The sequence below is a fragment of the Cebus imitator genome, unplaced genomic scaffold (assembly GCF_001604975.1).
Source record: "Cebus imitator isolate Cc_AM_T3 unplaced genomic scaffold, Cebus_imitator-1.0 Scaffold132, whole genome shotgun sequence".
Taxonomy (NCBI): domain Eukaryota; kingdom Metazoa; phylum Chordata; class Mammalia; order Primates; family Cebidae; genus Cebus; species Cebus imitator.
Genome location: NW_016107447.1, coordinates 1,586,153 through 1,598,459, shown reverse-complemented (window position 1 = coordinate 1,598,459; position 12,307 = coordinate 1,586,153). Strand labels below are relative to the sequence as shown.

The 12,307-nt window shown below is 45.7% G+C and overlaps 1 protein-coding gene and 1 non-coding gene across 3 annotated transcripts; one reads left to right on the top strand and one right to left on the bottom strand.

Annotated features, from left to right (window-relative positions):
* Positions 1-331: 331 nt before the first annotated feature.
* On the top strand, positions 332-6,243 carry WFDC3 (WAP four-disulfide core domain 3). 2 transcript variants are annotated; one of them, XM_037742997.1, is made up of 4 exons: positions 332-1,215; positions 3,343-3,474; positions 4,912-5,097; positions 6,012-6,243. In XM_037742997.1, the coding sequence occupies exons 1-4, from the start codon at positions 1,206-1,208 to the stop codon at positions 6,026-6,028; spliced, it is 345 nt and encodes a 114-aa protein (XP_037598925.1). In that variant the 5' UTR covers positions 332-1,205; the 3' UTR covers positions 6,029-6,243. The 2 variants fall into 2 exon arrangements, with proteins under 2 accessions (XP_037598925.1, XP_017396729.1); XM_017541240.2 differs by lacking the exon at positions 332-1,215 and having other exon boundaries at positions 3,219-3,474.
* On the bottom strand, positions 1,618-1,742 carry LOC119473109. The gene has a single exon (XR_005202293.1). It is a non-coding gene; the product is annotated as a U6atac minor spliceosomal RNA (small nuclear RNA).
* Positions 6,244-12,307: the final 6,064 nt, after the last annotated feature.

The following is a 12,307-nucleotide window of genomic DNA, read 5'->3' as shown; positions in this document are numbered from 1 at the left end:
AGACAGAGGATCCTGGATGAAAGAATGGCATCCACCACGTTTTGGTAAGTCTGTGGGGATAGGAAAAGGACCAATCAGATTTCAGGTGAGTATCAAGAGGTACAAAGGGCCAGTCATGGATAGCTCATGCCTGTAATTCAGCACTTTGGGAGGCTGAGACAGGAGGATTGCTGGAGGCCAGAGGTCAAAACCTGCCTGGTCAACATAGTGAGACCCCATCTCTACAAAAAATAAAAATAATTAGCCGGGGCTGGTGGTGTGTGCCTATATTTCAGCTCCTCAGGAGGTTGAGGCAGGGGGATTGTTTGAGCCCAGGAGTTCAAGAGTTTGAGGCTGCAGCGAGCCACGAATGCATCACTGTACCCCAGGCTGGGTGACAAAGCAAGATAGCAGCGTAATCTGGCTTGGAGGTAGTAAGGCCCTGTTAATTCCAGGTGTTAGAGCTGAGAGAAAGGGATTGTGTGGCAGGCATTCTTGTGTAGGGCAGGGTGTCAGACTGGGTGGCCGTGCTGGGCATTGGTCTAAAGGGAGATGCTGTGACCCTCCAGACCTCCAGGAAGTCTGGCCTAGAAAAGGATAGAGGTGAGTGCTCTATGCTCGGTCTTGAGGATGAGGGCAGAGAATAGCCAAGAGCTCCTGGAATTGGTCATCTCAGGGCCAAGCTCAGCAAAAGGCTGAAATCTGGGAAATGTGGTGCTCTCAATTTCTAGGGCACATGGCATAATTCCATGAGAAGTTTATGTCTCCAGGTTTTTCCACCAGGGAGATTTTTACGCTCAGCCTTCTCAACTGTGGGATAGAAGGCTTTTGTTCCTCGTTAAATGGATTTCAGTGTTTGTCAAGCAGGTGGGGAGGTGCAGGGAGATGGATTTGGTGGTTACTGTGACCACATTTTTTGAGTCAAAAATCAGAACACATAGCTTTGATGTAATCTCACAGTAGCACAGGATATTTGAAATAGGGGCTGTTGAGGAAAATCCCAGGATACAGGGTTATGATGGCTTCGTTGTTTAGCTGCATGTATTCTCCTTGGATTCCAATACTTGCTTTTTCCATCATGGCAGACTTCCCGGAGCCAGCTGTATGCAATCATACTTACCTGTTCCTACTCAGAGGCACTGGGCCAGTCTTGCTGTGGTTTCCTGTGAAATCTTTAATTGCCTGTCACCTTTCTCTTAAGAAACTTGAAATAAACACTAAGACGAATGAGTCACGGTGAGTTGGTTTGGTTTGGATGTGGCCTTCTTTGGGTGTGCCTGTGCCTGGGGTCCTGGCCAGTTGCCTGCATGTTTTAAGGATAGTGTAATAGAAAAAGTACTTTACTGCAAATCAAGAGGCTGAGTGTTGTCCTGCCCTCCTGCTGACTCACTCTGTAGTTCCAAGCAAAAGCCTTTTCTGAGTTTGATCATCTTCATAGGGAATGTGTTTGGCTGCACACAACAGAAAATCATGTAGGGGTTTGTTTTTCTCATATAACAAGAAGTCCTAAGGCTGGGATGGTGGCTCCATGATGCTAAGGATGAAACTATTTCCCTCCTTCTACTTTGCAGTTCTTTTTTTTTTTTTTTTTTTTTTTTTTTTTTTTTTTTTTTTTTTTTTTTTTTTTCATTTATTTTAAAAAAACGATGGTTAGATGCCACAAAGTAGGTGGCAGTGCTTTAACCGTGTGTGTGTTGTCAGGCCCAAGGGCCTCTTCCATCCTTGTGGAGGGGAGTGCTAACTTCTCTCCTCTCATACAACACTCCTTTGTAGTTCTTGATGATTTCATTGTGCTAAGTTGCTTCCTCATTGAAAGAAGGCTGCTCTGCCTCTGCATGTAATGTTTGTCTTTGGACTGGAAGAAGAAAGAAGTGAGGGAGCAGTTTGAATGGGGTATTCCTTGTGTCAGGAATAAAGAGTTTTCCCAGTTTATGTCCTTGTTTGTGGTCACCCCTAGTTACAAAAGAATATAGGGAAGCAAATCATTTTAGCAGGACCTGTTGCCTCTCAGAATAAACTTGGTATCAGGTATCTATTGCTGCATGACAAACCATCCCCAAATTTCATGGTTTAAAGCAATATAGTTATTCTTTCTCACAGTTGTGAATGTTGCCTGGGCTTGCCTGGACAGTTCATATACTCACATGATGTAGCTGTGGTCAGTCATTTAGCTACATTCAGGGAGCTCAGCAGGGAGCTCAACTGGAGCCACAGTGTCCAGGATGACTTCTCTTGTAGGTTCTGTCCCATGGGACATCTCATCATCCCATAGCGTAGTTCAAGCTGCTTTATAACATGGCAGCTGGTTTCCAAGAGGAAGGATTCCGAGTGGACAAGCCCCAGTATACAGGTGCTTATCAAGCCTCTGCTTACATCACATTTGCTAATGTCCCATTCGTCAAAGTAAGTCATATGGTCAAGCCCAGAGTAGGCATGGAAGGGCATGAATCCCAGGAGATAAAGTTCACTGGAGACCACCAGTGTAGATGTCTGCCACAGGGAGAATTCAGGGAGAATGTTTGCCACAGTGGGCTAGGCCTGAACGGTGTTTTGCAAATGGTGAGTCCTGAAAGCAATTTAGTAATTAAGGAAAATAAGAAATAGAATATAAAACATCAGGGTGGGCTTGGTGTGGTGGCTCACGCCGGTAATCCTGGCACTTTGGGAGGCTTAGGTGGGAGGATCACTTGAACCAGGAGTTAGAGATCAGCCTGAGATCATAGTGAGACTCTGTCTCTATGAAATAAACAAAATTAGCCATGCATGGTGGCATATGCCTGTAGTCCTAGCCACTCAGGAGGCTGAGGCGGGAGGATCCCTTGAGCCCTGGAGTTTGAAGCTGCAATGAACTATGACTGTGCCACTGCACTTTAGCCTGGGCAATACAGTGAGACCCTGTCTCTGCAAAATAAATAACATTAGCCAGGCATGGTAGCATGTGCCTGTAGTTCTAGCCATTCAGGAGGCTGTGGTGGGAGGATCCCTTGAGTGCAGGATTTTGAGGCTGCAATGAGCTATGATTGTGCCACTGCATGTTAGCCTGGGCAACACAGTGAGACTATGCCTTAAAAAATTCAGAATGCTGACGGAGGGATGGATGCAGCAAACCACCATAGCACGTGTGTCCTATGTAACAAACCTGCACGTTCTGCACATGTACCCCGGAACTTAAGGTATAATAAAAAAAAATTCAGAATGTATTGTAGATATATGATATGCATAAATATGTACATTATGTCTGTAATAATGTATGTTTATAAATATGCAACTATATATAAACACATACATGGGACACAATGAAAAATGCGTTTCATACTGTGGCCTTGGGCATCTCTGGGCTCCAATGCTTTGATTCTGTAGCAGAGTTTGTTGGTGAATGTCCTGCCAACCCCCTTCCGTGTGAGGAGCTGTGTGATGGGGATGCATCCTGTCCCCCGGGGCATAAATGCTGCAGCACCGGCTGTGGCCACACCTGCCGCGGAGACATTGACGGAGGTATGTTGGCTCTTTTGGGAAGAAATCCTTGAGTATTTCCTGAGAAGAGTGCTTCTCTTTCCCCTCCTGGGAGGAGCTAGGATTCTCATTCTTCCTGTCTCTCTAGTCCCTCAACACAAAACAATCTCTCCTTCTGGGGCCAAGGGGGCTCTGTGGGCATTAAAAGAACTAGGGGAAGGCACTGTGGGGCAGAAGGAACTACTTGGGCTAGAAGACAGGTAGTGTGGCTTATGATCTTGATCCTACTGAGGTTTTGCTCGTTTTGCTCTGTGACCTTGGATAAGCAAACTCCTCTTTTTTTTTTGTTTGTTTGAGACAGAGTTTCACTCTTGTTGCCCAGGCTGGAGTACAATGGCACGATCTTGGCTCACTGCAACCTCCACCTTCCAGGTTCAAGTGATTCTCCTGCCTCAGCCTCCTGAGTAGCTGGGATTACAGGCATGTACTACCATGCCCAGCTAATTTTGTATTTTTAGTAGAGACGGGATTTCTCTGTGTTGGTCAGGTTGGTCTCGAACTCCCAACTTCAGGTGATCTGCCCGCCTTGGCCTCCCAAAGTGCTGGGATTACAGGCGTGAGCCACCACACCCAGCCTTGCAAACCTCTCTTTTCTAGCCCAAGTTTCTTTATCTGTAAAATCAGTGCCCAAGATCACTGATTTTCAGATCTAATTTTTAACAAAAAGCTTCTCCCCTACCCCAAATAAAATCTTAGTTGGAAACATATATATAAAGAGATAAAAGCATTCCTGTTCCAATTCCTTTGTTTCTTCAACATTTAAAAAAAAAAACAAATACTTTGAGTGCCAGGTACTGTGTTCTCCGTTAAAGAATCACTGACCCTGGTGCTATCTTAGTCCCTTTAGATTCCTGGGCAATGCTCAACGCTGAGGACAGACTCTTGTTCTTATGTAACTTATAGCCTATCAGGGAAGATAGACATATTCCTTTTAAATAAGGAATTACCATAAAGGGAATTAATGAATTACCGTAAAGTTCTATGAGAGGAAGCATACAGGGTGCTACAGGAGCACAAAGCGGGGACATCAAACCTTGTCTAGGGTGGCACAGAGGAGTCTGCCGTGAGGCAGTGACTCTGTGAATCCCAAGCAGAAGGGGAGAGGGTGGTGGTCTGGGAGCCTAGCCCCTGACATACTTCTACCCACCCCCACCCCAAACCTGCAGAGGTGTCAATTCCCAAGTTACCTTTTGGGAACTCCCTTTGGGGCACCATTTGAAAACTGTGGGCTCAGAGGTCTCTTGGGTTCCTGCAGATTCTCAGATCCTCTAACTCCATGGTTTCCCAGCCGGCTGAGTTGGGTCTAGTTAGGGTCAGGGGTTGAATGGCCTGGAGCCTCTGTGTCTAAGTTTTAGATGGGAACATGGAGATGGCAGAGCTGACGTCTTGTCCCTTTACCTATGCCTGTTGTTCCCACAGGGCGGGACGGTGATTGTCCGAAAGTTCTGGTGGGCCTGTGCATTGTCGGCTGTGTGATGGATGAGAATTGTCAAGCTGGAGAAAAGTGCTGCAAGTCAGGCTGTGGCCGCTTCTGTGCCCCAGCAGTCCTGTCCCCAAAACTGACCATGAACCCCAACTGGACTGGGAGGTCTGATTCTGAATTAAGTGAGTACTGTCCATTGTCATCAACAATAATAGACAACTGTTGTGTGCAAAGCACTGGCCTAGGTGCTGGGAAGGGGACTTCAGAAGGCCAGGAAAAGTCTGGCTGGAGAGAAAGAACCTATGTCACAGATGAGAACCCTCATACAAACAGTACAGGCTGGCACCTGTTCCCAGGTGTGGCTCCCTGGTAAGGTCTTTGTGGGAAAGGTGGGATTTGATTGAGGTCCTTAAGCCTAGGCAGATGTGACAAAGTGAGGACAGCACAGGAACATGCCAGACAGGTAATCTGGTGACTGCTGGCACAGGAACACAGTGGGAATGTGTGTGATGTGTTTGGGAGAAGTGGGGGCAGGGTGGGTAAAGGCACAGACATATCTTGAGGTTTTTTTTTTTTTTTTTTTGACATGGAGTTTTGCTCTTGTCACCCAGGCCTGGAGTGCAATGGCATGATCTCAGCTCACTGCAACCTCTGCCTCCTGGTTTCAAGCGATTCTTCTGCCTCAGCCTCCTGAGTAATCTCAGCCAGCTGGGATTACAGGTGCCTGCCACCATGCCTGGCTGACTTTTGTATTTTTAGTAGAGACGGGGGTTTCACCATATTGGCCAGGCTGGTCTTGAACTCCTGACTTCAGGTGATCTGCCTACCTCGGCTTCCCAAAGTGCTAGGATTACAGGCGTGAGCCACTGCGCCCAGCCGTATCTCCACTTTTTTTTTTTAACAGGAGATATAAGATTGACATCTGAATAATAAGAGCCTACAGTGTTAGTTGGGATTGGATTGTCTGGGAAGCAAGGATCCATTTAAGACTTCTGAGAACAATATAGGCCAAACTTTCCTACGGTGGAGGGGAAACACGTTGGGTAACTGAAGCCAGGAGGGCACAGCTGTGACTTCGTATTTCTTCTACTTGCAGAGATCCTGGTGCCCTAGCTGTGCTGATTTGTCTGGAGCTTCTTTGGTAACTCTCGAAGCTGTTCCTGGCAGTAAAGAGAGGGTGACATCCTGGGGCTTGTGACATTTCCAGGGGCACTCATGGCGCTCTCTGCTCTGCTTCTCCTCCTGCTACTGTCCAGAGCGTAGGAAACAGCCCTGGATTGGGCATTGGGTGTGTGGTGCTTCTCTTTCCCAATAAAGGCTGGTGCCGACCTCTTGTCTGTGCTGTTTGAGGGCTCAGATGATACGGGAGAGCTAGAGGGTATCAGCATGCCTGTGAGATTACATGATTTACATATTTAGGACAGATGGGTAATCTGTTCTTTCTGAGAACACTGAAAATGAGTGTGGGTTGGGTGTGGCTAGGGAAGAGATGGGTGGAAAGTAAACTGAGAGTGACCTGCTGTAGATGTCTTTCTCAAGCCCTGGTAGGGGTGAGGTCAGCCTTTTTTAGAACTGCTGAACTTCTTTATTGGTGAAGGTCGGCTGAGGGTGGAACAGGGGTGAATGGATAGTTTCTTTTTTTTTTTGAAACGTAGTCTTGCTCTCTTGCCCAGGCTGGAGTACAGTGGCATGATCTTGGCTCACTGCAACCTCCGCCTCCCAGGTTCAAGCAATTCTCATGCCTCAGCCTTCTGAGTAGCTGTGCCAAGTAGTAGAAACCCAGTCTCTACTAAAAATGCACAAATTAGCTGGGTGTGGTGATGTGATAACATACTGAGTTTTTAAAAACTATGTGCATGTATTGAGTTTTTAAATAAACAACAAAATGATAAAACAGTGGAGGAGGGATCTGCCAAAACGTTGAGCAGCCCATCACACAGACACTGGCCCTTCCCAGCTCCCTGCAACATAGTCCTGGAGCTGTGGGTGTCCCTGGGATGGCCACTGCGAGGCTCATGCCAGCGACTCTTTTTCAGACCAGGCAACATTGACATACGTCTACTCTACTCAAAAGAGACGAATGTTCTGAACTAGGTAGAAACCAGAATTTCACATGCCAGTATGAAAACAAGGGGGAGAAGGCACACAAACTCAGCAGTGGCCAGGCACGGTGGCTCATGCCTATAATCCCAGCACTTTGGGAGGCTGAGGCGGGAGGATCACTTGAGATCAGGAATATGAGACCAGCCTGGCCAACCTGGCGAAACCCTGTCTCTACTAAAAATACAAAAATTATCCAGGCGTGGTGGTGTGTGCCTGTCTGTAATCCCAGCTACTTGGGAGGCTGAGAGAGAGGCGGGAGAGAGAATCTCGAAGGGTTAAATTTGAAAGCTGGAGGTCAAAGGCTGAGCTGGGGCCAGATTCCCAGGCCTCTCCCCCGTCCCCAGGTCTTTCTGGGCAGCTTTCTCTACTGTTGTACCCTGAACTAGAGAAGCTGTTAGGACCTTTCCTTCCTCAGGGTTTAAGTCCATTTCAGCATAGTCCTGGAGTTGAAATGACCCGGGAGCAGGTCTCAGTGGACCTCGATCCTACTCCCTCATCTTGTACTCTGAAATTAGCCTCTGACCAGGTTGAAAAGCCACCCTCCTCCCCCGCCCTGCTCCTCAGGTTCCTCATCGTGGGCAGGAATGTCTGGGGCTCTGTCTCCAGTCCTCCAGTGTGGGCTGAGAAAGACCTTTTCTTTGATCAGAACCACGCAGCTCCCCGCTTCTCCACCCCATTCCTTGACCATCTGGTTGTAGAAATCTCAGACTCCACGTGTGCCTTTGGCCCCAGCAGGACCATGGGCCCCTGTGGCCTCCACTGCTCCCTCAGTGCCTGATGTTGGTAAGTAGCATATGCGGGGTGAGAAAGGCAGGAGGCCCAGAGTGTATCCTCGAAGTGAGTTGCTCTTGAGTTGGGAGAGATGTCTTCCCTTTTATACAAGTTAAGCCTTCTTGTCAAGGAATCATGTGGAGAAGCCCAGCTTCCTACAGAGTCAGCCATATAAGCAAAGAAGAGGCCTCCACGTGACTGGAATTATTTGCTGGGTGCTTCATGCTCTGACCATCAGAGGGCAGCAGAAGTCTGTCATAGAGCATTTCCAGGTAAGAGACTAAAAGGCAAAGTGAGGACCGGGCGCATAGGCTTACACCTGTAATCTAGCACTTCGGAAGGCAGAGGTGGGCGGATCGTGAGGTCGGGCGGATCGCGAGGTCAGGCGATCGAGACCAGCCTGGCCAACATGGTGCATCCCCATCTCTACTAAACAAAAATTAGCCAGGCTTGGTGGCACGTGGCTGTAATCCCAGCTGCTCAGGAATCTGAGGCAGGAGAATTGCTGGAGGTTGCAGTGAGCCAAGATCACACCACTGCACTCCAGCCTGGGTGACAGAGTGAGACTCCATATTCGAAAAATAAATAAATAAAAGGTAAAGTGAAAGCTTGCTATCTACCGTCTGAGCTCCTGGATCCCGACTGAACTGCACTTAATAAATTAAGACCCTAACATTATGCCCTCTGTTTTCATATGATGGGCATGCTGCTTCATTTCTGGTAACATTGATCCGGGGGACATTACCCACTATGTCGTATTAGTGTTTCTTGTACAAAGCCACAGGGTCAAATCTTGTGAAGCTCAAGATCAAGAAAAAGTTTCTCTCTTTAAGTTAATGTGAGAATGGACAGGGAAATAACTTACTGGGCATCATCTGTCTTGCCAGCCTCTGTGGTAGGGGCTTTCTAGAGCCGATGTTTCCATCTTTGCATTGGCTACCAGGGTGCCCAGAGCTCAGGTTTTGGAGTGAGGCCTGGATCTGAATCTATACTCTTCTGCTGCTTATTAGCTCTGTGCGTATGGGGCTAATAACATTACCACACCACCCACCTCACAGTATTGCGGTGAAGAGTCAATTATAAAGAAAGCACTGGCTGGGTGAGGTGGCTCATGCCTGTAATTTCAGCACTTTGGGAGTCAGAGGCGAGTGGAACACCTGAGGCCAGGAGTTTGAGACCAGCTTGGCCAACATGGTGAAACCTTGTCTCTACTAAAAATACAAAAATTAGCTGGGTGTGGTAGCGGGTGCCTGTAGTCCCAGCTACTTGGGAGGCTGAGGCAGGAGAATTGCTTGAATCCAGGATTTGGAGGCTGCAGTGAGCAGAGATCACGCCACTGCACTCCCGCCTAGGCCACAGAGTGAGACTCTGTCTTAGAAAAAAAAAAAAGGATTATAAAGAAAGCACTTAGCAGAGCCTGACACAAAGCACACACTCAGTAAATGTTAGCTGTTGTTATTCAATTTTTCTGACAAAATTGATCCCTCTTGCCTTCCTCTTTTATTACTTGTCCTCCCACCTTTTTAAATTCTTGGTTTGATGACTTTCATTTTAATGCAACTTGTTTTGTAGTATTTTATTTTTTGTTGTTTTTTGTGACAGGGTCTCACTCTGTCTTCCAGGCTAGAGTGCAGTGGTGCAATCATGGCTCACTGCAGCCTCAACCTCCCAGGTTCAAGCGATCCTCCTGCTTCAGCCTCCTAAGTAGCTGGGACTACAGGTGTACACCACCAAACCCAGCTAAACTTTGTATTTTTTGTAGAGACAGTGTTTCACCAAGTTGCCCAGGCTGGTCTCGAACTCCTGGCCTCAAGTGATCTACCTGCCTTGGCCTCCCAAAATGCTGGGATTAGATCATGACTCTAATGATCTATGATCATGACTGCACTCAGGTCTGAGCAACAGAATGAGACGCCATCTCAAAAAACCAAACCAAACCAAACCAAACCCTAAAAAATTTGTGGTTTTTCAAAAAGTTAAACGTGGAATTACCATATGACCCAGCAATTTCACTCTTAGGTATATACCCAAAAGAACAAAAAACAGGTGTCCAATGGCCAGGTGTGATGGCTGATACCTGAAACTCCAGTACTTTGGGAAGCAGGGGTGGGAGGATCACTTGAGAATGTGAGTTTGACATCAGGCTGGGCAACATAGTGAGACCCTTGTCTTTACAGAAAAATTAAAAAAAAATTACCAGGCTAGTGGTGGCACCATACCTGTAGTTCTAGCTACTCACAGGGCTGAGGTGGGAGGATTACTTGAGCCCAGGAATACAAGGCAGCAGTGAGCTAAGAGGGTGCTACTGCACTCCTGCCTGGTGACAAACAGACCCTATCTCTGAAAAAAAAAAAAAAAAAAGAAAAAAAAACCTCAAGCGAAAAACAAACAAATAAACAAAAACCCCAGATGTTCGAGCAAAAACTTGTGCACAAATGTTCATAGAAATACTACTGACAATAGCCAACAGGTGGAAGCAACTCTAATACCTATCAGCTGGTGAATGGAAAGTCAAAAGGTGGTATAGCAATGAATAAAATATTAATTCAGCCATGACAACAATGAAGTACCAATTCTTTTAAAACATGAATGGACCTTGAAAACCTGCTAAGTGAAAGAAGCCAGTCACAAAAGGCCAGATCTTACATAATTCCATTTATATGAAACGTCTACAATAGGCAAATCCATTGAGACAGAAAGTAGATTAGTGGTTGATAGGGGCTGGTTTTAGATCCTTGAGTGAGCTGGTCAATGTGCAGGTCCCAAACCCTGTTCCAGATATTTTGATTCGGTAGGTCAAAGATGGGGTGGGCCAAGGCAGTGGCTTGTTTGTTTATTCAGAGCAATATTTTTATTTTTATTATTTTTATTTATATTTATTTATTTATTTATTTATTTATTTATTTTTTGAGATGGAGTTTCGCTCTTGTTACCCAGGCTGGAGTGCAATGGCGCGATCTCAGCTCACCGCAACCTCCGCCTCCTGGGTTCAGGCAATTCTCCCGCCTCAGCCTCCTGAGTCGCTGGGATTACAGGCACATGCCACCATGCCCAGCTAATTTTTTGTATTTTTAGTAGAGACGGGGTTTCACCATGTTGACCAGGATGGTCTCGATCTCTTGACCTCGTGATCCACCCGCCTCAGCCTCCCAAAGGCTGGGATTACAGGCTTGAGCCACTGCGCCCGGCCAGAGCAATATTTTTAAAAAGCCCTCAGGGAATTCTAATGGGTGGTCTGGTTTGGGGATCTCTGAATTAGAGGTTCACAAAAATCCCACCAACTCTAAAGATATGTAGCCCAATTTAGTAATCTTTTTTTTTTTTTTGAGATGGAGTTTCGCTCTTGCCATCTAGGCTGGAGTGCAAAGGCACAATCTCAGCTCACTGCAACCTCTGCCTCCTGGTTTCAAACGATTCTCTGGCCTCAGCCTCCTGAGTTGCTGGGATTACAGGGGCCCACCACCATTCCTAATTTTTGTATTTTTAGTAGAGACAGGGTTTCACCATGTTGGTCAGGCTGGTCTTGAATGCCTGACCTCAAGGGATCCACCTGTCTTGGCCTCCCAAAGTACTGGGATTACAGGTGTGAGCCACCATGCCTGGCCCAATTTAGTAATATTATAAATGATCATTCTTCCTTTACCTTTCCCTTGTTTTTCTTTTTCAGCTTTCCTGAAATTTCAGAGCCGTTTATATGCTTAGGATCACAAGTCTTTTTTGTTATTCTTTTTCTCCTCCTCACCTTCCTCCTTTTCCTTTTTATTTTTTAGTTTGTTGTTGTTTTAAAAATAGGATGCATAATCATGATTGGAGATATTCAAACAGTACAGAGAAGTTCAAAGAATAGTGGATGATGTAAAAGAATATTTGCTTACACTGAGGAAGCAATGAAAAAAATTGCGATTTGAAAGATGGTGCGGAGATTTTTATTTTTTTCTTTTCAATTTTTATTTTACTTTAAAGGGATTTATATGCAGGTTTGTACCATGGGCTGTTTGTGTGTCTTGGGGGTTTGGTGTGCAGAAACTTTTGTCACCCAGGTAATCAGCATAATATCAGATAGGAAGTTTTTCAATCCTGACTCTCCTATTGCCCTCCACCCTAAGTAGGCCCCAGTGTCTATCATTCCCTGGCGATGACATTTGAAACCTTGCACATTTGGTGCAAGATCACTAATGCACCAAAAACAAAACAAAACAAAACAAAGAAGATCTCCCTACACATAGGTGACCATTGTTAACATGCTGGTGAATGTCCTTCCAGACTTGCTTTATGGATATATGTGAATGTTGATATGGGTAGAATCATCCTGTAATGGGTTTTGTCATTCAACATAATAATAGATAATCATGATTTTTAATTGTTAAGGTATTTCAATTTTTACATATTTATTTATTATATTTCACAAGGATCTGGAACTCTGTAACTATTGCTTGCCCTGTTTTCCATGATCTTTGACAAATGGCTTCAAAAGCTTTTACATTCTTTTTTTTTTTTTTTTTTTTTTTTTTTTTTTTT